Source organism: Saimiri boliviensis, chromosome 7 (genome assembly GCF_048565385.1).
Source record: "Saimiri boliviensis isolate mSaiBol1 chromosome 7, mSaiBol1.pri, whole genome shotgun sequence".
In the NCBI taxonomy this organism is placed as follows: domain Eukaryota; kingdom Metazoa; phylum Chordata; class Mammalia; order Primates; family Cebidae; genus Saimiri; species Saimiri boliviensis.
In genome coordinates, this window is record NC_133455.1 from 70,767,804 (window position 1) to 70,793,623 (window position 25,820).

General features: G+C 46.0%; 1 protein-coding gene, 1 long non-coding RNA gene and 1 other non-coding gene across 5 annotated transcripts in view; 2 read left to right on the forward strand and 1 right to left on the reverse strand.

Moving 5' to 3' along the window:
• The first annotated feature begins 44 nt into the window (after nt 1–44).
• On the forward strand, nt 45–16,780 carry LOC141585129 (uncharacterized). Its single transcript, XR_012518456.1, has 2 exons — nt 45–610; nt 4,687–16,780. It is a non-coding gene; the product is annotated as an uncharacterized LOC141585129 (long non-coding RNA).
• Nucleotides 743–824, forward strand: TRNAS-CGA (transfer RNA serine (anticodon CGA)). The gene has a single exon. It is a non-coding gene; the product is annotated as a tRNA-Ser (tRNA).
• The window catches only part of RNF41 (ring finger protein 41), a 36,529-nt gene continuing 27,330 nt past the window's right edge, over nt 16,622–25,820 (reverse strand). For all 3 annotated transcript variants that reach the window (XM_003939319.4, XM_074402739.1, XM_010349960.3), the window contains 4 exons: nt 20,989–21,260; nt 19,316–19,451; nt 18,822–18,925; nt 16,622–17,975 (listed from right to left, as the gene is read on the reverse strand). In XM_003939319.4, the coding sequence (XP_003939368.1) occupies nt 17,624–17,975; nt 18,822–18,925; nt 19,316–19,451; nt 20,989–21,260 (864 nt within the window). In that variant the 3' untranslated portion in view covers nt 16,622–17,623. The remainder of the gene's footprint in view (nt 17,976–18,821; nt 18,926–19,315; nt 19,452–20,988; nt 21,261–25,820) is intronic.

Below are 25,820 nucleotides of genomic sequence, written 5' to 3' on the forward strand. Positions count from 1 at the left end.
CCGGCAGGCCGGGCGCGGCGGCGGAGCTCCCGGCGCGGGCTGACCCTGGCGGCCTCCCCGGCAGCGGCGGCGGCGGGAGCCTCCGCGGAGGAGGACGCTTCCTGGAGGGGGCGCCATTCTCCAGAGATAGCTCTCAGCAGACGCGAAGCCCTTTCCCTCTTGCCTCAGCTCGGCAGTGTCACCTCGCCATCCCACCCCGGGCGACTGCCCGTCCCCAGAGGAACCCCAACCCGTAGCCGCGAGTGGCTCTCACCTTGCGCATTCCTCACCCCGCGGAGCCCCTCGTCCTCCAAAACCCCAAACTCCATTCCCCCAGAAGTTCCTTCCTCCATCCTTCCCAGGAGCTCCCTATTTAAACTCTTCTGAGTCTCCCTCCCCGCTCGCGCCTGGTCCCCCCCAGCACCCCCCTCGCTTGTTAACCCAGACGTTCCCGAGCCGCCACCCTGGGGCCCCAGTCCCTTCCCTCGGCTGCTTCCTCCGCAGGCCTCGCCATCGCCTCCTAAGTAGGTGTGAGCTCCTTGAGGCCTCGCCCGTCGCTGGGCAGGAGACCCTCTCTCCCTGGGTCACCCGGTTCATCCGACTCTTTTTCTTTGAGTGTCGTAGGCGGGAGGTAAGGAGCCAGGGCTGGGGAGTTCTGTGGTGTGCGCTTCGCGGCCGGGCCCCTGCTTCCCGTTCTCAGATGCCTTCCTCGCTTGCAGTGCGGACCCCTTCTGTAAGCGCGCGGCAGACCGTGGTTTTGGAAGTCACGGTGGCCGAGTGGTTAAGGCGTTGGACTCGAAATCCAATGGGGTTTCCCCGCACAGGTTCGAATCCTGTTCGTGACGGTGGCTTTTTTTTTTTTTTTTTTTTTTTCTTTTCTCTCGAGACGGAGTCTTGCTCTGTTGCCCAGGCTGGAGTGCAGTGGCGTGATCTCAGCTCACTGCAACCTCTGCCTCCGGGGTTCAAGCAATTCTCCCGCCTCAGCCTCCCGAATAGCTGGGACCACAGGAACGTGCCTCCAAACCTGGCTAAATTTTGTGTTTTTAGTAGAGACGGGGGTAGGGGGGTGGGGGGAGGGTCTCACCATGTTGCCTAGGCTGTTTTTGAACTCCTGACCTCAGGCGATCGCCCGCCTCAGCCTCCGAAAGTGCTGTGATCACAGGCGCGAGCCACCGCGCCCGGCCTGACGGCGACTTTTTTAACCCCCTTCCCAACATGTAAAGGTAACCCTCGTTCTCTCACGTGTCTTTTGTGCACTTTTCCTTTCTGTCTCCAAAAGGGAAGCTGCGAAAAGATCTTACCCCTGGATTTGGGAGGATGGGAGTGATCTTGGGAAGCTTAATTATGCACGACTGTATTGGCTGCTAGACTGCAAGGCATTGTCAGAATTTTATAACTTCAGGCTTGGTAGGAGAGCTTTGCCACATGTCTCATTTTTTTGAGGGCATAGAGAAGGATTTGTTTGAAGGATTACATTTTGTCTGGGAATGTGAGTGCTTGTTTTGCAATATTAATCAAACCTAGAGTTTCCTCTGAATTTTGTGACCAGAAGTCACACCCTGTAGGTCTGATTACACTGAACGGGGCATTCTCTCATCTGGATTTCCTTGAGGTGTACAGGACTAGAAGGGAATAGCCTATTGAAACATCACTGCAGATCCAGCTAGAGCTAAGTTGTGAGAAGAGAATTCTTACTTTTTATTGAATGCTTATTGTGTGCCAGGTACTATTCTAAGTTATCTATATGTATTAACCAAGCAAGGAAATTAATCTCATCTTTAACCCCCAACCCTCTTATACTCATCTTACCCTATTTTTCTTATTCCCTAATTTCTGATTGTGGGGAGAATCTAGGCTGCTTGTTGAGGATTTTGTTGTTGTTTCGGAGGGTTGTTTTTGAGACAGGGTCCCACTGTGTGGCCCAGGCTGGAGTACAGTGGTGAGATCTCTGCTCACTGCAATCGCAAACTCCCAGGCTCAAGCGATCCTCCCTCCTCAGTAGCTGGGACTACAGGCATGCACCACCACACCCAGCTAACTTTTTGTATTTTTAGTAGGGTTCCAGGATTTCACCATGTTCCTCAGACTGGTTTCAAACTCCTGGACTCAAGCAGTCCACCTGCCTTAGCCTCCCAAAATGCTGGATTACAGGCGCGAGTCACCACACCTGGCCAAGGATGTTCTTTTTGTACTTCTTGCACAGCCTTTTCTCCAAACAGAATCCCAAAGGGCACTGGGCTCACGGGTAATGCATAGAGCTTTCTACACATTTATACCTTACAGCTTCCCACCTTCATACCACTGCTTGGGCTGTTCTTTCCAGCATGACCCTCACACCACCTCCCTGTCCCTCACCATTAACACTTTCCAAAATCCTTTAGACCTCTCCTCTCTGATGATCTTGATCACTCCAGCTACCTATCAGTCCATCACCATTCACTGAATTGCATAAAAGGCCTCTCCCTTGATATGCTAACATAAATATAAAATAAAGATAGGGGCCAGGCATGGTGGCTCACACCTGTAATCCCAGCACTTTGAGAGGCTGAGGCAGGTGGATCATGAGGTCAGGAGTTCAAGACCAGCCTGGCCAATTTTTGTATTTCTCTACTAAAAATACAAAAATTAGCCTGCATGGTGGCAGGCACCTGTAGTCCCAGCTACTTCAGAGGCTGAGGCAGGAGAATCACTGGAACCCAGGAGGTGGAGGGTGCAGTGAGCCAAGATCCCACCCCTGTACTCCAGCTTGAGCGACTCACAGCAGCGAGACTCTGTCACACATACAAAATACAATAAAATAAAAACAAATTCAATTTATTTTACCTTCCAAATATGTCTCAAATCTACTCACTTTTCTCAGGGGTGAGCACAGGCTGGGCTAGAGCCTTCATTTGGAAAGTGGTGGTATTTGTGAGGACCATACGAGGTGATACATATAAAGCTGCGCTAAAGCATCCACACTGCAGTCCAGGACCTTAAACCCTTCCATGGCTGCTTTCTGTGTTGCAGGATATGACCCCTTTTTTTTCACCCTCTTGCATATTCACTACATTCTGTCCACTGGCTTTCTTTTAGTTCCTGGTAGTTATTTGGCCTTGCTCATGGTGTTCTCTGCCTGGAATAATCTTTCTCTTCCACACTTTCTTTCTATTCATTCTCTACCTAAATGTTGGTTTTCCCGAGGAGTCTTCTCTGACCACTTGTTGCTCACCACATCCTATGCTCTCATCTTTTTTTTTTTTTTTTTTTTTTTTTTTTGAGACAGAGTTTCACTGTGTTGCTCAGGCTGGAGTGTGGAGTGCAGTGGCACAATCTTGGCTCACTACACCCTCCGCCTCCTGGGTTCAAGTGATTCTCCTGCCTCAACTCCTGAGTAGCTGGGATTACAGGCGTGCGCCACCATGCCCAGCTAAGTTTTCTATTTTTAGTAGAGACAGGGTTTCACCATGTTGGTCAGGCTGGTCTTGAACTTCTAACCTCGTGATTTGCCCACTTGGGCCTCCCAAAGTGCTGGAATTACAGGTGATTTCAAGCGATTCTTCTGCCTCAGCCTCCCGAGTAGCTGAGACTACAGGCGCGTGCAATTACGCCTGGCTAATTTTTGTGTTTTTAGTAGAGATGGGGTTTCACTATATTGGCCAGGCTGGTCTTGAACTCCTGACCCTGTGATCTGCCCGCCTCAGCCTCCCAAAGTGCTAGGATTACAGGCATGAGTCACTGTGTCCTGCCGACTATATACATATTTTAATCTTCAGACTGGTCTATAAGCTTCTTGAGAGTTAGGGCTATGGATTTCATTTATTTGTATTTCCTCTACAAGGCTTTATAGATATGATCAACTGTGTATTGAATGAATTTATATTTTAAAAATTTGTTTCGGCTGGGGGCAGTAGCTCATGCCTGTAATCCCAGTACTTTGGGAGGCCAAGGTGGGTGGATCATGAGGTCAGGAGTTCAAGACCAGCCTGGCCAATATGGTGAAACCTCGTCTCTACTAAAGATACAAAAAGTTAGCTGGGCGTGGTGGTGTGCACCTGTAATCCTAGCTACTCAGGAGGCTGAGGCAGGAGAATTGCTTGAACCTGGAAGGAGGAGGTTGCAGTGAGCGGAGATTGCACCATTGCACTCCAGCCTGGGGGACAGGGCAAGACCGTCTCAAAAAAAAAAAAAAAATGTGTTGCATAAATGGGTGTTTTTTTAAAGTAGTTATATGTACATGTTTTAATCTTCAGACTGGTCTATACGCTGCTTCTTCTTTTTTTTTTTTTCTTTGACTCAGAGTCTCACTCTGTCCCCAGGCGCCAAGCTGGAGTACAGTGGCACAATCTCGGCTCACTGCAACCTCTGCCTCCCGGGTTCAAGCAATTCTCCTGCTTCAGCCTCCCGAGTAGCTGGGACTACAGGCACACACCACCATGCCCAGCTAATTTTTGTATTTTTCGTAGAGACGGGGTTTCACCATGTTGGCCAGGCTGGTCTCGATCTTTTGACCTCGTGATCTGCTCACCTTGGCCTCCCAAAGTGCTAGGATTACAGGCTTGAGCCACCGCGCCCAGCCCTATACACTTCTTGAGTTAGCTCTGTGTATTTTACTTATTTGTATCTCCTCTACAAGGCTTTATAGATATGATCAACTGTGTATTTAATGAATTTATAAAATCTCACAGGCTCACGATTCTGCTTCCTACCAAATCCCAATTTGCACAGGCTCTCATATTTAAATGTCTGGAGAGCAAGACCAGTATGGACCAGCAGAGGGCAACCAACGACTATGCTGTGAAGGGAAGAAGGCTCCATGGTTGACAAAATGGAGGATCTGGACCAAGAAGGGAAGTATGGCAGAGGTGGTTTGCTACTTTAAGATCATCCCTTCTACTCTCAAATGCTTCTCTTGTAACTTTTGTGGGTGAGAGTCCAAGGCTTCGAACCTTCATATACAATAGATCATTTTAAATTTCTGTCATCCCAATATACCCACCCCAACTCCCCAGTTCCTTCACTCTTCCTCTTCTACTCCAACAAATTCTGTCTGTTCTTTTACCTTTCTTTACCTTGCATGATCTGGCCCCCTGTCTCTCTCACCGTTCTTTACATATTCACATAACACCCACTTGCATTCTTTAGTTCCTGCTACAGTACGTGGCCTTGCATATTTTCCCTGAAGTAACCTTCTCCAGTTAGGCCTGTAGTCCCACTCATTTAAATCTGGTAAGGAACCTTCCATAAATATCCTTCTATAACACCTTCAAATTTTTCTACTCCACTGGATCAATCCTTCATGAATTCAGAACAAACAAAACCCTACCTTCCTTTGACACTTTCAAATCTCCACATTGTTTTCTACTTCCTTTTTTAAATAAAATAGATACCTTTCTTCCTCCAGTTCTATACCATCAGATACCCTGTCATCGGGTTTCTGCCTCCTGAAGTGTTTTTCTGTTTTTGGGTTTTTTTTTTTAAATCTATTTTTTTCTTTTTTGAGATAGAGTTTCACTCTGTCCCCCAGGCTGGAGTGCAGTGGCTTCAGCTTGGCTCACTGCAGCCTCCACCTCCGGGGTTCAAGCAGTTCTCCTGCCTCAGCCTCCTGAGTAGCTGGGATTACAGGTGCCTGCCACAGTGCCCAGCAGTTTTTTTTTTTTTTTGTATTTTTAGTAGAGTTGGCGTTTCACCATGTTGGCCAGGCTGGTTTCAAACTCCTAATCTCAAGTGATCCACCTGCCTTAGCCTCCCAAAGTGCTGTGATTACAGGCATGAGCCACCACGCCCAGCCTCCTGAAGTTTTTTAGACATTAAGAAACCACCGGACAAATTTAATAATCTCTTCTCAATCTCCATCTTTTGTGTGTTTGAAACCACTGACTTCTTACTGGCCTTCAGAAACACTTACTGTTTTTCTCCTTCTCAGTACACTGTTTCTCCACCTCATTTGCTTTCTTCCCCCTCCTATGGAATTTTACCAAAGCTTCATTCTTCTCTCAAGACCAAATTGCAGAGCCACCTTTCCAGGTATGTCCTCAGCTAAACCATGATCCTTTATCTCCAGCAGCCTACATGTCTGCACAGCTGACCTAGTGTCACCTAATATTCAAACAATACTTCTCTTTCTCTCCCAGAATCATTGTCCTGAAGTTTTCCCGTTTTTGTTGATACCACGACTCACTCAATTCCTTCATTTCCAGCTTGAAGAATTAATTACCTGAAATTTTGTTTTCTCCCATGTCCATCACTGATTCATCATTTGCTTCCGCCATCATCTTAATTCATGCCTGTTACAATGGCCTTAAAGGTGCCCCAGTTTCACCACACTGAAATCCACCCTACATTAGTGCAATTACATGACTTTCATCACATTATTCCAGAAACCTCAATTCCCCGTCTAATCAAACACAAGATCCTATTATCAACATACTGCTGAAGGCTGGGCGCAGTGGCTCACGCCTGTAATCGCAACACTTTGGGAGGCCAGGACAGACGGATCACGAGATGGGGAGTTTGAGACCAGCCTGACCAACATGGTGAAACCCTGTCTCTACTAAAAATACACACAGAAAAAAACAGCCGGGCATGGTGGCGTGTGCCTATAATCCCAGCTACTCAGGAGGCTGAGGCAGGAGAATCGCTTGAACCTGGGAGGCGGAGGTTGGAATAAGCTGAGATTTTGCTACTGCACTCCAGCCTTGGTGACAGAGACTCCATCTCAAAAAAACATATATAAAGGTTGGAAACATACCCTGCCTAAATTTGCCATTTTTCTTACCCTTAAATCTTTCAGCTAAGACACTTTCCATCTAATCTGGCTGATCATCTCCATGTGAAAGCCCAACTCCTCCCATCCCTCATGAAGTTCCTTCTCTTTACTGACTAGGTAATCTCACTCTATAATATCTTTTCAGCAATAAATTCCCAGATCTTAAAATCACTGTTACATTTTTTTTTTGAGATGGAGTCTTGCTCTGTTGCCCAGGCTGGAGTGCAGTGGTGTGATCTCTGCTCACTGTAACCTCTGCCTCCTGGGTGCCTAGGATTGCAGGCACATACCACTACACCCGGCTTATTTTTGTATAGTAGAGATGGGGTTTCACCATGTTGCCAGGCTGGTCACGAACTCCTGACCTCAGGTGATCCACTCACCTTGGCTCCCCAGAGTGCTGGGATTACAGGCTGAGCCACCAGGCCTGGCCTTAAAATTACTTTTTTGTAATTAGAAAAAAAATTTTTTTTAGATGGAGTCTCATTCTGTTACCAGGTTGGAGTGCAGTGGTACAATCTTGGCTCACTGCAACCTGCACTTCTCAGGTTCAAGCGATTCTCCTGCCTCAGCCTTCTGAGTACCTGGGACTATAGGCGCCCACCACCATGCCCAGCTAATTTTTGTATTTTTAGTAGAGATGAGGTTTTACCATGTTGGCTAGGATGGTCTCGATCTCTTGACCTCGTGATCCACCTGACTCAGCCTCCCAAAGTGCTGGGATTACAGGCGTAAGCCACGACACCCAGCCATAACTAACATTTTTTAAAGCTAAAGTTGAGGAAGAACTATATATAAGATTTGAGATAGAGTCTCAAATCTGTAGTGTGGTGGCATGATCTCGGCTCACTGTGACCTCCATCTCCTTGGCTCATGAGATCCTCCCACCTCAGCCTCCCCGGTAGCTGGGGACTACATACATGTACCACCACACCCAGTGAATTTTTATTTTATTTTATTTTATTTATTTATTTATTTATTTATTTATTTATTTATTTATTGAGACGGAGTTTCGCTCTCGTCACCCAGGCTGGAGTGCAATGGCGCTATCGCGGCTCACCACAATCTCCGCCTCCTGGGCTCAGGCAATTCTCCTGCCTCAGCCTCCTGAGCAGCTGGGATTACAGGCCGCGCCACCGTGCCCAGCTAATTTTTTTAGTATTTTCAGTAGAGACGGGGTTTCACCATGTTGACCAGGATGGTCTCGATCTCTTGACCTCGTGATCCACCCACCTCGGCCTCCCAAAGTGCTGGGATTACAGGCTTGAGCCACCGCGCCCGGCAATGAATTTTTAAGTTTTTGGTGGAGACACAGTCTCAGCATATTGCCCAGGCTGGTCTTGAACATCTGGGCTCAAGCAATCCACCCACCTTGGCCTCCCAAAGTGCTGGGATTATAGGCACGAACCATTGCACCCAGCAAGAACTTAGTATTATCCTCTTCCAAGTTGTTGAGTTGTTCCAATTTTTTTTTTTTTTTTTTTTTTTTAAGATGGAGTTTCACCCTTGCTGCCCAGGCTGGAGTGCAGTGGTGTGATATCAGCTCACTGCAACCTCCGCCTCTCAGGTTCAAGTGATTCTCCTGCCTCAGTCTCCATGCCTTAGGCCACCACAACTGGCTAATTTTTTGTATTTTTAGTAGAGATGGGGTTTCATCATGTTGGCCAGGCTGGTCTCGAACTCCTCACCTCAGGTGATCCACCCACCTTTGCCTCCCAAAGTCCTGGGATTATAGGTGTGAACCACTGTGCCCAGTGACTTGTTCCAAATTTTAAGAGGCTTGGGTCTCTGCAGTTTATCCAGTAAAGCAAATCATTCTAGGACTTGGGCTGAAATGACCTCATCCTACACTTGTGTCAGGAATGCTCTCATGGCACAAAACGTTTTCGGGACTCCTTCACAGCTAGTTTGTGAGCCACGTTTAAGTGATTCATTACTTCAAAATTACTTTTAAAAAATTAGCCAACTTTATTATGCAGCTATTTGCCACATTTTGTTCCAGATTATATCTGGAATTCCTCAAGTCCCATTCTTAGCTTTTTTCCTGTTCTTTCCTTAAGTGTTTGCATGCATTCCTAGCATTTCTTGATCTCTGGGCAGATAACTACTCCATCCACAACTTTAGCCCTGGCTTCTTGTTCTTAAGCTCCAGACCATGTTTCCGTTTTCTAGTTAAACACATCTATGTGGGAGTACTTCCGACCAGTGTTCCCCGGATGAACTCATTACTTCCTCCCCAAAACCTGCTCATCCTCTTCTACTCCCTATTTAGGTTAATGATACCATGTTCTCATCCATGCAGTCTGGAAACCTCCATCTTTATTTGTGACTTATTTTTGCTTATTTGCCCATTTTTTTTTCTTTTCTTTTCTTTTCTTTGAGATGGAGTCTCACTCTGTCGCCAGGCTGGAGTGCAGTAGCACGATCTTAGCTCACTATAACCTCTGCCTTCTGGGTTCAAGTGATTCTCCTGTCTCAGCCTCCTGAGTAGCTGGGATTACAGGCACCTGCTGCCACACCCAGCTAATTTTTTGTATTTAGTAGAGATGGGGTTTGCCATGTTGCCCAGGCTAGTCTCAGACTCCTAACCTCAGGTGATCCACCCGGCTCGGCCTCCCAAAGTGCTGGGATTACAGGTGTGAACCACCGTGACCCACCATGGTGTTGTTTTTTTAAGATGGGTCTTACTCTGTTGACCCAGGCTGGAGTGCTGTGGCACAGTCATAGCTCACCATAGCCTCTGGGCTCCAGCAATCCTCCTGCCTCACCCTTCTAAGTAGCTAGGACTACAGGCATGCACTACCACACTCAGCAATAGTGCCTCTTTATTAAAAGTTGTTGGGATGACTAAATTAATGTTTAATGCTTAAAATAATGCCTCACAGTAAATAATCTGGCCATTATGTTTCCTTATTGCCAGTGTCCAATCCTGTTCAGAACTTAGCTCTGATGATTCCTTTACAAAGCTTTCCTTCCCACATTCCGCCAGGTACATAGTTGGCCCCTTTCCTTCCCATTGTCACATTGTATTTAGTCCGTATCTATTAGCAACATACCATTCTGTATTTCCCATTATTTGTTGTTCTAGTGTGTGTCACCTACAAATTCCTTTAAAGTCTGTTCGTTTTGTTTTTGTTTTTGTTTTTGTTTTTGTTTTTGAGACAGGGTCTCACTCTGACACCCAGGCTAGAGTACAGCAGTACAAACACAGCTCACTGCAGCCTCGATCTCCTTGGCTCAAGAGATCCTCCCATCATGTACAGGCCATCCCCCAAGGTGAAGAACTGAAGTTCAGCACTGTCTGGATTGCCAGAGATATGTGTTGATAACTGTTGCACATGTGTTTTTCTATCAAAAGACTCATCTGTCTCTCCCCGCCAAAAAAAAAGTGATCCTCCCGTCTTAGCCACCCAAGTAGCTGAGACCACAGGCACGTGCCACCATGCCAATTTTTTTTTTTTTCTTTAGAGACAGGGTCTTGCTGTGTTGTCCAGACTGTTCTCAAACTCCTGGGCTCAAGCAGTCCTTCCACCTTGGACCCCAAAGTGCTGAGATTACAGGCATGAGGCACTGGCCCCTTTAGTCTTATTTCTCAATTATTTATGTATCTCAAATGCTTGGTACTATGTTTAACACATGACAGGTACACCATAAATGTTGGCTGAATCTAATCAGTTACTAAAACCTGTCAATTTTTCTTCCCAAATGTCATTCCCTTTCCTGCAGTATTTCAAACCCTTATCCTCTGCTTCATTGACACTGATGACACCAGTTTCTTACATTCTTCCCATTCTTGCATTCTTACAGTTTCTTGCATTCTTTCTAGAATAATGGGTTGGAAGTCATTCCTTTTCTCAAAAACTTACGGTAAAATAAAGTCCAAATTCCCTAGCATGCATTCAAGGCCTTCCAAAAACTGGCCCCAAATTATTTCTAGTCTTAGATTCCATTATTTCATTATTTATCTTCCAATAAACTCTTTGCTCCAGATTGCGTTAGTCTCTGCGTTCTTCAACATATCCTTCACCCTTATTTGTTTTTATCCATGCTGGGATCTCAACTTAAAACAAAGTGCAAATTGGTGGACCTTTTTGTTTTTTGCCCACAAGCATTTTAAGCAGATGAGGTCTCAGGACAGGGAGGTGGCAGTGAGCCATGATCACACCACTGCACTCCACCTGGGTAACTGAGCAGGACCCTGTTTCAAAAGAGAGGAGATAGGGTCGGTCTTTTTCTCTCTCTCTCTCTCTCTCTCTCTCTCTCGCTCAGGCTGGAGGGCAGTGGTGCAATCACAGCTCCTTGCATCCTCCAACTCCTGCACTCAAGGGATCCTCCCGCCTCAGCCTCCCAAGCAGCTGGGACTACAGGCACATGCCACCACACTCAGCTAATTTTTAAAAAGTTTTGTTGTTGTTGTTGTTGTAGTAGAGATGAGGTCTTACTGTGTTTGTAGGCTGGTCTTGAGCTCTTGTGCTCAAATGGTTCTCCCACCTCAGCCTCCCAAAGTGCTAGGATTACAGCATGAGCCACTGTGCCTGGCCCAGTTTTTTTTGTTGTTTTGTTTTTGTTTTTGTTTTTTTTAAATTTGAGCCAACATTTAAAAGTTGTGAAATTTAGCACATAATAGTGCACAGTGGCTCACGCCTGTAATCCCAGCACTTTGGGAGGCCGAGGTGGGTAGATCACATGAGGTCAGCAGTTCAAGACCAGCCTGACCAACGTGGTGAAACCCTGTCGCTACTAAAAATACAAAAATTAGCCAGGCATGGTGGTAAGCGCCTGTAATCCCAGCTACTCAGGAGACTGAGGCAGGAGAACTGCTTGAACCTGGGAAGTAGAGGTTGCAGTGAGCCAAGATGGCACCATTGCACTCCAGCCTGGGTGACAAGAGTGAAACTCCGTCTCAAAGAAAAAAAAAAATGCGCCGGGTGCGGTGGCTCAAGCCTGTAATCCCAGCACTTTGGGAGGCCGAGGCGGGTGGATCACGAGGTCAAGAGATCGAGACCATCCTGGTCAACATGGTGAAACCCCGTCTCTACTAAAAGTGCAAAAAATTAGCTGGGCATGGTGGCACGTGCCTGTAATCCCAGCTACTCAGGAGGCTGAGGCAGGAGAATTGCCTGAGCCCAGGAGGCGGAGGTTGCAGTGAGCCGAGATCGCGCCATTGCACTCCAGCCTGGGTAACAAGGGCGAAACTCCGTCTCAAAAAAAAAAAAAAAAAGAAAAAAAAAATGCATAAACCTTCATATGTCCAGTTTCTTGAAAAGTCAGAAGATCTGTCAATACTGGGTCCCTGTTCTTATTTCAGGACCAACCAACCAGAGCTGTATTGCTAGCTGCCATCTTTTCTCAAGGCATGTATTTGTCACCTAGCCAGTCACCTAGCCAGTTAAAATAAATCAATCACTGCTGTATAATGAAGAGATCAGGCTAACAGTAGGGCAATAGGACATATCTCCTAATGTTACAAAATGAAGAACATCTCTCTCCTGTGATGTCTTCTGTCCCCAGAACTGTTTAACTTGAATCTCTCAAGACTCTATCTAAATTTTAGATGAATGGGCTAGCCCGGGCATGATGGCTTACGCCTGTAGTCCCAACAATTTGGGAGGCCAAGGTGGGCGGATCACTTGAAATCAAGAGTTTAAGACTAGCCTGGCCAACACAGTGAAACCCTGTCTCTACTAAAAAATGCAAAAATTAGCTAGGCGTGGTGGCACATGCCTGTAGTCTCAGCTACCTGGGAGGCTAAGAAGGCAGAACCACCACTTGAACCCAGGAGGTGGAGGTTGCAGTGAGCTGATACTGTGACACTACGCTCCAGCCTGGTGGACAGAGCGAGACTCTGTCTGAAAAAAGATAAAAAAAAAAAAAAAAAAAAAAAAGCAGTCAATGAAGCTGAAAAGACCATTCTCCAGAAAACTGGACCAATCTTTTCAACAAATTATAGTGTTACACACACACATAAAGGTTGTTTCAGGAACCCAGCTAATAAAAGAGAAATAATCTAATGTAACTCATGGTCCTGGATTGGACCCCGCTTTAGACAAAAATTAGCTACAAAAGGACTTTTCAGCCAGGTGCAATGGCTCACACTTGTAATCCCGACACTTTAGGAGGCCAAGGTGGGCTGATCGCTGGAGCTCAGCAGTTTGAGACCAACCTGGGCAACATGGTAAAATCCTGTCTCTACAAAATATACAAAAAACAAATTAGCTGGGCATCATGGTGCTCATCTGTGGTCCCAGCTGCTTGGGAGGCTGAGATGGGAAGGCTACTTGAGGCTATAGTGAGCTGTGATCGTGCCACTGCACTCTAGCCTGGGTGACAGACTGAGATCCTGTGTTAAAAAAAAAAAAAAAAAAAAAAAAGACTCTTAACAGTCAGGTCCCACCCGCTCCCCCGACTGTAGGACTGCTGGAGGTCCACTCCAGACTCGGCTTGCCTGGGGATCACCTGCAGTGGCTGTAGAACAGTAAGGGTTGCTGCCAGTTTATTTTGTTATCAAAAAAAAAAAAAAAAAAAGTTTTCTTGAGATAATTAGAGAAATGAAAATATGGGTTTGTATTAGATTATCCATTATCCATTGTTAATTTTAAGCACTTGTTATTTAGGCAATGTCAAAAATATTTTTATTTTTCTAATGTATGTACTGAAGTAAAAAATTAAGACAATGAGGCTAGGTGCGGTGGCTTACACTTGTAATTCCAGCACTTTGGGATGCCAAGGTGAGCATATTGCTTGAGCTCAGGAGTTTGATACCAGCCTCGGCAACATGGTGAAACCCCGTTTCTACAAAAAATACAAAAAATTAGCTGGGTATGGTGGTGTGTGGTGACCTTATCTACCTAAGAGGCTAAGGTAGGAGGATCGCTTCAGCCCGGGAGGTGGAGGTTGCAGTGAGCCAAGATTGTGTCACTGCACTCCAGCCTGGGATAGAGAATGTATCAAAGTCACTGAGAGATGAAAAAAAATTTTTTTAATAGTATTAAAACAAATTAAGACAATGACAGGTGCAGTAGCCCTGGCTACTTCAGAAGCTGAAGTGGGAAGATCATTAGAGCCCAGGAGTTTGAGGCTATACAGTGAGCTATGATGGTGCCACTGTACTCCAGCCTGGGTGACACAGTGCTCTTTCTACTCCCTCCTTCCCCCAATTCTCCTGACCTTAAAAGTTTAGAGTGGGTTGGCAAATTTTTTTCTGTATAAGACCAAGTATTTTAGGCTTTGTTGCAGCTACTCAACCCTGCTGTTGTAATGTGAAAGCAGTCACAGACAATATATAAACAAATGGGCATATCTGTATTCCAATCAAGTTTTTACAAAAGCAGGTGGTAGGATTGTAACCTGTAGTTTGCTGACCTCTGACCTAGGACAAATAACACTTCCTGAAAAGCCTTTCGTGATACCCATCAGAATCAGTGGCTTTATCATGGCTGGCTCACATATTACTAGTAAATCCACTTAGCACATTTACGATCTCTTATTATATATTCATCTCCATTAGGGACTAAGTTCTTTATAGGTAGGTACCATTTTGCTACATAAGCCTCCTCATCTTCACTCTGACATTCAATGAATATTTGTTTCTAAAAATCAAATCTACCCTAAAAGGAAGGTATGACACCATTCATAATATCACAAGAATGAGCAGCAAGTTCTAAAAGTAACTTTAAAGTTGAAGGGGGAAAAAACACCGCTGTGTCACTAGGACACAGACATTGCCTCTTATGCTCTATACTGTGACATGCTTATCAGTATTTTATAATAATACCTTGTGTGCACAGAAGCGCAGATTCAGTGAGCACAGAAATGCCTTTTTTTTCCCCAAGCCACTAGAGTATCTAGAGTACTATTAGATTGACATTAGGCACATGATAAATGCTCAACAAATGTAAACATACTTCTGGGGATGGAGAGATTTCCTTTCTCTTTTTTTTTTTTTTTTCTTTTTTTTGAGACGGAGTTTCACTCTTGTTACCCAGGCTGGAGTGCAATGGCGCGATCTCGGCTCACCGCAACCTCCGCCTCCTGGGTTCAGGCAATTCTCCTGCCTCAGCCTCCTGAGTAGCTGGGATTACAGGCACGTGCCACCACGCCCAGCTAATGTTTTGTATTTTTAGTAGAGACTGGGTTTCACCAAGTTGACCAGGATGGTCTCGATTTCTTGACCTCGTGATCCGCCCGCCTCGGCCTCCCAAAGTGCTGGGATTACAGGCATGAGCCACCGCGCCCAGCCTGAGATTTCCTTTCTTTTTTTGATACAGGGTCTTGCTCTGTCACCCAGGCTGGAGTGCAGTGGCATGATCTTGGCTCACTGCAACATCCACCTCCCAGGTTCAAGCGATTCTCGTGCCTCAGCCTTCTGAAGAGCTGGGACCACAGGCGTGTGCCACCACACCGAAAAGGTAGCAGCAAATACTTTTGAAGACGATTTTTATAAGTAAATAATTATGAAACCTCAGCAAGTACATTTCCCTCCTCACATTTACTTTCTTAGGAAACAAGGAGGGGTGGAGGCTTCTCTGCCTGCAATGGAATTCCAAATTCTAAAGCAAAGTTGCTTGTGGGACAAAGGAAAAAGATACATACATATGCTCTATAGAAAATATTCCAAAAACTCAGAAGCACTCAGGAAAGACATGGAATTTAGGATAAAGGCAGATCCTGGTAAGCACATAGCTCAATCATTAGAGAGAGAGCTCTGACTGCTACAGAACAGGAGACGGGAGGGAACAATGTAGGAGGGCACACACAGGAGAGCCGCTGTGACGTGCACACTCCTCCCAGACAGACATCCTCCTGAAAGAGAAGTTAGCACTAAGATAAGAGTAGGTAACAAAGTAAGGAAGAAGGGGAATTAAGGTGAGAGAAAGGCAAAAAGCAGAGGGGAAACCTTCACAAAGAAGGGAGTAATGTTGAATTATAATTTAGAGAGTTGAGTAAAAGGTTTATTATTAGTGCAGTCAACACCATGGAACAGCACATACAACACAACCAGCAACCTGCAGAGACACTAGTGCAAAGGGTAGGGAAGCCTTTCACTGAGCTTCCTGGCTCCATCTGAGGGTAAGGACTGGAGAGTATGAGCCTTGGTAAGGCAGGTAGGGGAAAGGGGAGTGGAAGAAATGTAGTAACCAGAATAAGTATAGCAGCGTTTTCAAATTCCTGAGCACAATGTCCCGGAGCTGGAACCCTACTCCCCTCAAGCTGTATCCCTCTACCACAGACAGTTCCAGTGGAGCCATGATCCAACTACCCAGACCTGCAGCAAGCTAGCCTGGAATAAAACTGAGAAGAGAAGAAGCCGTTACATGGTAGGGAGGAGCCTTTCTATCTCCAATCACATTCCCACCCACATATTAAAATAATCACACCTACTATCCCTCCCCTTCTCTTACTCTGCCAGTCACTTTAGGAATCAAGGTATGTCCTAGGTAACCTGAAATGGAACTGAGGTCCCTAAGGGGGTGTGGGTGAGGCACAGCACAGCCTGTACTTAGAGACAAAGATAAAATTTCTATCTGATTTGCATGGTGAAGCTTAGAACCCAGCTATACAGCCCCAAGAAAACTTGGGGAAGTGGGTGTTGCCTTCAAAATGAATACTCTAAACCCAGAGTTTTATGATGAGATCCTAGAAGGGCTAGGAGGAAATTTTTCCAGAGGCCACAGGCATAGATGCTGGACTGTCATATCCTTCACAGGAATCGAGGCAGCTCCTCATTTCAGTTGCGGATACAGAGGTTTGGGGCAGATATGGTCAGTTCAGCCGAGGACTCCCTTGGCTCTTCCTATATTAAAGCCAAAGGTTGTGCTGAAAAGGAAAAATATAAAACACACCCCCATCCCTGTCCCACCCTATCCAGAATCCCCACAATAGGAACATCAAAAGAAAAGCTTTAAGTTTGATTTTTTTTCTTTTTTTCCTTTCTTAAAAAACAAAAAAAGGAAGTAAATAAATTAAATTGCCAACAATGTGGCTGGGCTAGCCATGATCAGGCCATTCTTAAAAAAAAAAAAAAAAAGTGGGCAGTAGGTAGGGTTTACGAAATATAAACAAACAATGGCAAAAGGAAATTATCAAAATAACTAACTCTAGTCACAGGGCTAGAGAGGGGTCTGTGGAACAATTATGGCTCATGCCACAAGAGGCAGTGCTGACCACATTTTAGCAAAAGCTAGACATAGCTTCTTGCTGAACACATCAACCCCAACAGACTAACCCCTACCCTAAACCCTGGCATTCTCTAATTATGAAAACTTGCAGGAAAGAAGAGCTCATCTGGAAATGTTCAGTATCCCAGCCTGCATACTGGTAGACCCGGTGGGAGCCTGCACCTTTAAGGTGGGCTGAACAAGGATACTGCTTGGCACAGAGGTCCAGTCTTTCCCTATGGGCCATCAGTGGTGGCCAATCATTGGCCTCACTACATATTTCTGGGGATTTGGCTCCACCCTTACCATTTCTTCAGGATGTCTGCTACTTAAGAGTCAATAGGCCTGCCTGCTCTGGTTCCCTGGTTTTAGAGGAGACGGACGATTAGAGATTCCTCACTCTGCCCTGATCCTCCAGGGAAAATGAATCTCTTTGTGCTTTCTGAAAATATCTGGGACCAGGGACCCTAAGCAGGAAAATGGATGGAAGTGGGGGCTTTCCCACCCAGACTGATAATTTATAGACATTTTAGGGGAACATGGCAAGGGAGGAAATCTGGGTTTCCCACCTGAAAGGCTGAGCAAAGTACCCCAGAGCCCTTCAGTGCCAGAAGAGCCTAGGGAGATATGTGGCTCAGGCATAAGCCACAGTATTAAGGATAGTGGGGAGGACTCAGGTCCCAGCTGCTGGAGTGTGGGATTCTCTGATTTCCGTCTCTTCCTGATAGCCAGTCGAGTTCTATATTTCTTCCACGCCATGCGCAAATATCATGACAAGGCCTGGCTCTTGCACCATGTCATCACCCATATGCTGGTTCTCACAGGCCATCACGACAACAGCCTGCTTGCCAGGGATGCGCTTGGCCACGTAGTTCTCATAGTAGCGTCGGTTCATCTGTCTAGTCTCTAGTGTGGCCAGACCCTGGGGCCAGCTACGCTCGTGGGCATTTTCAATCAGCTCGTTGACAATAGAAGCAGGACAGCCACTCTCCACCAGGGAGCGCTTGATTACAGCCTGGAGCACAGCATCAGGAGTTGAGATCATCCCTCCCCAGCGGGTCACTCTTGCTGGCTGAAGGGAGTTCACCCACCTGTGTGGAGATGATTAAAGTCGGTCATTTCAGCTCATCTCTTTACTCTGTATTGGCTTTTTCTGCTAATAGAAACAGCCACCCACTCTATACTCAGCTTACCTATTCTTCTTTCTTTCCTTACATCATTGGTTCAGAAACCCCAAATCTTTCCCCAGCTAGTCCCAGCTGAGTCACCACACGTTACTCACCAGATTAAATTCCACAAGTCTGCACTCTGTCCCTGTTACTTTTCTTTGAAATCCAAATACTTAGCACACATAGCACTTAACACATAGTTAGTGCTCTATGTTTAATGAATAAAACAATTATTCCTTATACTATGTCCCACTCAGCACTAGTTGCCCTATATATATTGATTCACACTTACAGTGTCTATGAACTGTATAGGACTCCAGAACTGAAAGAGATCTTAGACTTCGTTTGTATACTTCGCTTGTCTTTGTTGCATTTTAGAGATCACTTTCCTGGACTTGCACTCTGCCTCCTCTTCTCTGGGTTGTAAGCTACCTGAAGACAGGGACGATATCTTCTATTTCTTTTTGGCCCTCCTAGCACTCCACAGCCTTTAATACAGGGATTCGTACATGGGTACTCACCTAATTCTGGACAAAGTGCATCCTTGGGCAGGCTTTCCCTTCCATCCACCCAAATGCATAGATATCCTGTGGTGCAGCTAAGGGTTATCCTCTTCTCCTCTGCCCCTGTCCTTAATACGAACATCTGAGAAGCAATGACCCCAGCCCAGCTCTCCTAAGACCCTCCTTCTGCCACTCTCCTGCTCTTCCTCCTTTCAGGCCTTGTTGTCAAGACGTGGAATCACTCCACGTCCTGAGTGACACTCACTCTAGGATCTCGTTGTATTCAATTGTCTCCTCCAGGTTCTGAAGGTTGGGGTTGACGCTGCGGATTGCACGCATGTACGCCTTTAGCAGCTGGATGTCTCGCTTCTGTCGTGGGGAAGAAAAACCAGGAATAATGGTTAGGGCAGAAAACAGAAAAAAGACAAAAGTTTATCCGAGAATGAGGGCAAGCTGAGAGATCCAAAGAACAACCAGTTTGTAAGCTTCAGGAAGACAGGGATAGGACTGTCTCACTCACAGCTGTCTCCTTAGTACTTACAAATGTGCCTTCGCAGAGAAGGCATCTGGTAACTATTAGGTGAATGAATGCTATGAATGGAAGTCAAGGACAGCTCCAATCTGATTCCATGCTAAGCCACAGGCAGAATATCCACTCATCCAGGCTCACAAGTGTAAACACAGGTCTGTGTGTTCACAACCGGGTAGGCAGTTGTCTGCATATGAGGGATATACTCTCCCCCATGTCTCCGAGCCTACCTGCTCTGCCAGCTGGTGTTTGTGTTCAGCCGATGTCTTCTCCAGCTCTGCGATGCGTGTCTGCTGCTGTTGTACCACTGAGCGCAGGTGCTTAATGCAGTTATGGTTTGGCAGCTCATCTTTGGGCATCTCCAGGCTGCAGGCCAGGGTGGGGAAAGAGCAGAATAGTGGTGATCAATGGGACATGTATGAAAATGGCCTATTCTGTGGCAGAAAACTGCTAAGTAGATTTTGTCCTACCCAAAATTTCTAACGTTCATTTCAGGCCTCCCTCTTGTTTATTACCTTCACTTTCTTCTTCCAACCTTCCAGCTTGCCCCTTTGCTGTCTATTTTCCTTAAATTTCTTTCCCCAATCAAGACACAGTGTTTTATCCATTTTTTAAAATGTATTTTATTTAGTATTTTCTTTTTTTTTTTTTTTTTTTTGAGACAGTGTTTTGCTCTTGTTGTCCAAGCTGGAGGGCAATGGTACAATCTCAGCTCACTAAAACCTCTGCTTCCCGGGTTCAAGTGATATTCCTGTTTCAGCCTCCTGAGTAGCTGAGAGTACAGGCACGCGCCACCACACCTGGTTTATTCTTTGTATTTTTAGTAAAAACTGGGTTTCAACATGTTAGCCAGGTTGGTCTCAAACTCCAGACCTCAGGTGATCTGCCTGCCTTGGCCTCCCAAAGTGCCGGATAACAGGCATGAGCCACTGCACCCAGCCTCTAATGTACATATGTTTGTATGTATGTATGTATATATGTTTGAGATGGAGTTTCACTCCTGTCGCCCAGCTGCAGTGCAATGGCACCATCTTGGCTCACGGCAACCTCCACCTCCCGGGTTCAAGCACTTCTGGTGCCTCATCTCCCAAGTAGCTGGGATTACAGATATCTGCCACCATGCCTGGCTAATTTTTATATTTTTAGTAGAGACGGAGTTTCAACATGTTGGCTAGGCTAGTCTCAAACTCCTGACCTCAGGTGATCTGCTGGCCTCAGCCTCCCAAAGTGCTGGAATTACTGGCATGAGCCACCACACCTGGCCTATTTATTTTGACACACTATTTTATCTACCGCACAGCTCTGCTTTTCCTCCAGATTCTGCCTATGCACTTATTCCTTCAGAGAAGCCCTATATACACAGCCCCAGCTATCAACATTCTTTTTATTTTTTTACTTTTTGAGATGGAATTTCACTCTTGTGGCCTAGGTTGGAATGCAGTGGTGTGATCTTGGCTCACTGCAACCTCTGCCCCCCAGGTTCAAGCAATTCTCCTGCCTCAGCCTCCCAAGTAGCTGGGATTACAGGTGTCCACCACCATGCCCGACTAATTTTTTGTATTTTTAGCAGACACGAGGTTTCACCATGTTGGCCAGGCTGGTCTTGAACTCCTGACCTCAGGGAATCTGCCTGCCTTGGCCTCCCAAAGTGCTGGGATTAAAGGTGTAAGCCACAGTACCGGACCTGTTTTTATTATTTAGCTGGAGGGAACACAGTCTCATTCACACCTGCAATCACATCTGGGATTACAGGTGTGATTGGCAGGAAGCCAAGAAGGTTAGGAATACCCCTTGCCAACATGCATAAGACACCTCCTCAGCTAGTGGGGAGGGCATCCAGAGACCGGGGCATAAATGAGATGGCTCTTATCCATGTGGGGTAAAAGAAGGGAGGGAATCTCACCCACAGCCCTGTTCACAGGTCACAGGCCGCTTCGGGTTGTGCTCACAGTCACTGAGGTGAGACATGAGGTTGTCAAGACGGACAACAGCACTACAGCCAAACACAGCGTTGTCACAGGCAATCTGCAGCTTTGATAACATGTTCCGCATGATCCGAGGTACTGGGCGCAGATGGGCGACCGTCACGACACTACGGTCCACTGGACACGTCTGTTGCTGAGAAAACCACTGGGTGATGCAGGCGTTGCAGAAAGCATGCTCACAATGCGGTGCCTAGAAGGGAGAACAAGGCAAAAGGGGCACAAGGGAATTGGCAGAAACGAAGAGCCTGGATATGATAACTCTACAAAGCCAATCAAGCCATTGTGCAGCTTCTAAGACAAGAGGTCCCTTGGGTCACAACAAAGTACAGATCTACTATGGGCAAGGTATTGTAGGGGAGGCTAAGGCGGGCACACTGCTTGAGCTCAGGAGTTTGAGACTGGCCTGGGCAACATGACAAAACCCTGTTTCTACAAAAATTAGCTGGGCATGATGGCACAAACCTATAGTCCCAGATACACAGGAGGCTGAGGTGGGAGGACACTGGATGACTTGAGCACGGGAGGTGGAGGTTGCAGTGAGCCAGGATTGCACTACTGCACTCCAGCCTGAGTGACAGCCAGAACCTGTTTCAAAATGTATATATATGTTCCCTGTGATCAAGATTAAAAATGAGTTGTGAAACAAGACAAACAAGTAAAAAGTTATATAACAATAAGAGATATAAATGATATTCCCAGACAACAGGACAGATGACACAAGGCAGCCAATTATTAATTGCCATCTGGATTGCATACACAGTAATTGCCAAAAAAGTCCAGAGGAGGGTAAGGTCTTTTCAGGCCAGCTCAATCATGCCAGGTATTTACAGAGAGGACAGAATTTGATATGGGTCTTGAAAGATCATTACAGATTTAGAGAGGAAGGGGACATTTTACCGGCAAAAATTCATGTAAGAAAGCTAAATAAGGCCGGTTGCAGTGGCTCACACCTGTAATCCCAGCACTTTGGGAGGCCGAGGCAGGCAGGTCACTTGAGGCCAGGAGTTCGAGACCAGCCTGACCAACATGGCAAAACCCTGTCTCTACTAAAAATACAAAAGTTAGCCAGGCGTGGTGGAGTGTGCCTGTACTCCCAGCTACTTGGGAGACTGAGGTGAGAAAACTGCTTGAACCCAGGAGACAGAGGCTGTAGTGAGCCAAAACTGCAACGCTGCACTCCAGCCTGGGCAATAGAGTGAGACACTGTCTCAAAAAAAAAAAAAAAAAAAAAAAAAAAAAAAAAAAGCTAAACAACAACAAAAAAGCCCTCCTGTTGAGAGGTTAAGACACCTCTCATAGGGCTCAAGTTCTTATTTTATGAGGGATGACCTGAGGTGTTGCCCTGAGGCCCAGTAGCCACATCTAGCTTCCTAAACAGGGCCGGAGTTGTTTTTGTTTTTCTGTCATCCAGACTGGAGTAAAAGGGCATCATCTTGGCTCTTCACATCCTTGACCTCCCAGCCGCAAGCAGTCCTCCAGCCTCACCCACCAAATAGCTGGAAATACAGGCCCGCGTCACCACACCTGGCTAATTTTTGTTTTTCTTTTTTGTAGAATTGGGGTTTTGCCATCTTGGCCAGGTTGGTCTCAAGCAATCCACCCACCTCAGCCTCTCAAAGTGCTCACAGGTGTTAGTCAATGTGCCCAGCCTGATTTTTATTTTTCAAAGATATACCTGATTCTTTTCAAAGTAGTATATACAGTATCTCCAAAGAAACCCTTAATTTCTCCACCTTTTTCTATCTCTACTGCCACTAACTTAGTTGAAGCTGCTATCACCTCTCACCTGAATTATTAAATGTTTTCTAACTGGTTTCCCTACTTCTACTTTGTCCCTTAATAATCCATTCTACATTTAGCACCTGGAGTGATGACTTAAAAATGCAAACCGCACCAGCTGGGTGTGGTGGCTCACGTCTGTAATCCCAGCACTTTGGGAGGCCCAGGCAGGCAGATTGCCTGAGCTCAGGAGTTCTCGACCAGCCAGGGCAACACGGTGAAACCCTGTCTCTACTAAAATACAAAAAATTAGCCAGGCATGGTGGCATGCACCTGTAGTCCAGCTACTTGGGAGGCTGAGGCAGGAGAATCGCTTGAACTTGGGAGGTGGAGGTTGCAGTGAGCTGAGATCGTGCCACTGCACTCCGGCCTGGGTGACAGAGTGAGCTCTGGCTCAAAAAAAAAAAAAAAGTTGAGAAATGCTGAGTGTATGATAAAATATATTGTTTGCTAAGAACAGCAGCAAAGAAAACCTAACCCCTGCCCCAACATGTGGAAAACTACTTGGGGCGTTCTCAAGTAGCAAGATAATATATGTGTATCATATATGAGTTTTAAAACAATTCTTTTTTTTTTTTTTTTTTTTGAGACGGAGTTTTGCTCTTGTTACCCAGGCTGGAGTGCAATGGCGCGATCTCGGCTCACCGCAACCTCCGCCTCCTGGGTTCAGGCAATTCTCCTGCCTCAGCCTCCTGAGTAGCTGGGATTACAGGCACGTGCCACCATGCCCAGCTAATTTTTTTGTATTTTTAGTAGAGACGGGGTTTCACCATGTTGACCAGGATGGTCTCGATTTCTCGACCTCGTGATCCACCCGCCTCGGCCTCCCAAAGTGCTGGGATTACAGGCTTGAGCCACCGCGCCTGGCTAAAACAATTCTTTAAGCACAGGATATGTGACCCTGTCACTCCACCCCCTCCCTGGCTCCCTCGTGGCGACTACTTTTTAGTTCGTCTGTGATCAGTGGTAAGCAGGCACGAGCTGCCTACCTGGTTTCTCTTGGTTCTATGAGAAAACACAGAACACCTGTTTCTTAGTAATAATCAACTGTTCAGAGACAATACATATGTGGGTCAGAGTCTGCTCAAGGCCTTCAGCCCAGAATGCTGTCAGCCCCTGAGGCTCTCAGCTTGGAAGGCTGCTGGCCCCCTCAACAGTCCCACTTTGCTGTTCTATCTGGGTGTCTGCTTCTTAATGCCTTCAGCACCGCTTGGGTGGGGGTCTCTACGGCCGAACTGGACTCAATTAAAAAAAAAAAATGCAAACCACACCATATCACTCCCCTGCTTAAAACTTTAGAGTATCTTCTGAAAGCAGACCCTGAGACAAGGACAAAAAAAAAAAAAAAAAAAAAAAAAAGCCGGGCGCGGTGGCTCACGCCTGTAATCCCAGCACTTTGGGAGGCCGAGGTGGGTGGATCACAAGGTCAAGAGATCGAGACCATCCTGGTCAACATGGTGAAACCCCGCCTCTACTAAAAATACAAAAAAAAAAATTAGCTGGGCATGGTGGCGCGTGCCTGTGATCCCAGCTACTCAGGAGGCTGAGACAGGAGAATTGCCTGAACCCAGGAGGCGGAGGTTGCGGTGAGCCGAGATCGCGCCATTGCACTCCAGCCTGGGTAACAAGAGCGAAACCCCGTCTCAAAAAAAAAAAAAAAAAAAAAAAAAAAGGGAAAAAAAAAAAAACTTTACAGTGAGGCTGGGTGCAGTGGCTCACGCCTGTAATCCCAGCACTTCGGGAAGCTGAGGCAGTCAGATCACTTGAGGTCAGGCGTTCAAGACCAGACTGGCCAACATGGTAAAACCCTGTCTCTACTAAAAATACAGAAATTAGCCAGGTATAGTGGCATGCACCTGTAATCCCAGCTACTTGGGAGGCTGAGGCACAAGAATCACTTGAACCTGGGAGGCAGAGGTTGCAGTGAGCCAAGATCGCACCACTGTACTCCAGCCTGGGCGCCAGAGCAAGACTGTCTCAAAACAAAACAAAAAACTTTACAGTAGTTTCCCATTTTTTCTTTTTTGGATGGATTTTCACCCTTGTTGCCCAGGCTGGAGTGCAGTGGCGCGATCTTGGGTCACCGCAACCTCCGCCTCCTGGGTTCAAGTGATTCCCCTACCTCAGCCTCCTGAGTAGCTGGGATTACAGGTGCAGACCACCATGCCCAGCTAATTTTTTTTTTTATTTTTAGTAGAGATGGGGTTTCACCATGTTAGCCAGGCTGGTCTCAAACTCCTGACTCCACCTGCCTCAGCTTCCCAAAGTGCTAGGATTACAAGTGTGAACCACCTGCTTGGCCTGTCAACTTTTTCATAACCGTCTTAGCTAAATCTGCCACCCCTGCATATGCATACAGAATGTGCTACCTTTTGTGTAAGAAAGAAAAGTAGGTGTGAAAAAACACAGATATATTGATATATACACATGTATACACATACATATACATGTAGACATACCTATTCATATTTGCTTGTAAAAACACAGATATATTGATATATACACATGTATACACATACATATACATGTAGACATAAAACACATATATTGACATATACACATGTATACACATACATATACATGTAGACATACCTATTCATATTTGCTTGTATCTGCCTTAATACACACTGAAAGGATACCAAATTAATAAAAATAGTTATCTATGGGGGAATTAGGTGGACAGTAATAATGACAGAAGTGAGAATTCTCACTGTATGCCTTTTTCTACTATTTTGATTTCTGAAGAATGTTCATTTTTCACTTATTCAAAAAAATAAATATATATGACATGGGGAAATCAGCATCCCTAGCAGGAGCTTTCTAACCTTGAAAATGTGTCTGAGAACCTGGCATCATGAGGGTTGCCTGCTCTGCTCCTCAGAAGCTAAACCCTGGAGGTAGATGGGTGGCTTCTGACTAGACTGTCACCAACTAAGACTCACCTTTCCCGAAGTGGCTTGGCTCAAATGAT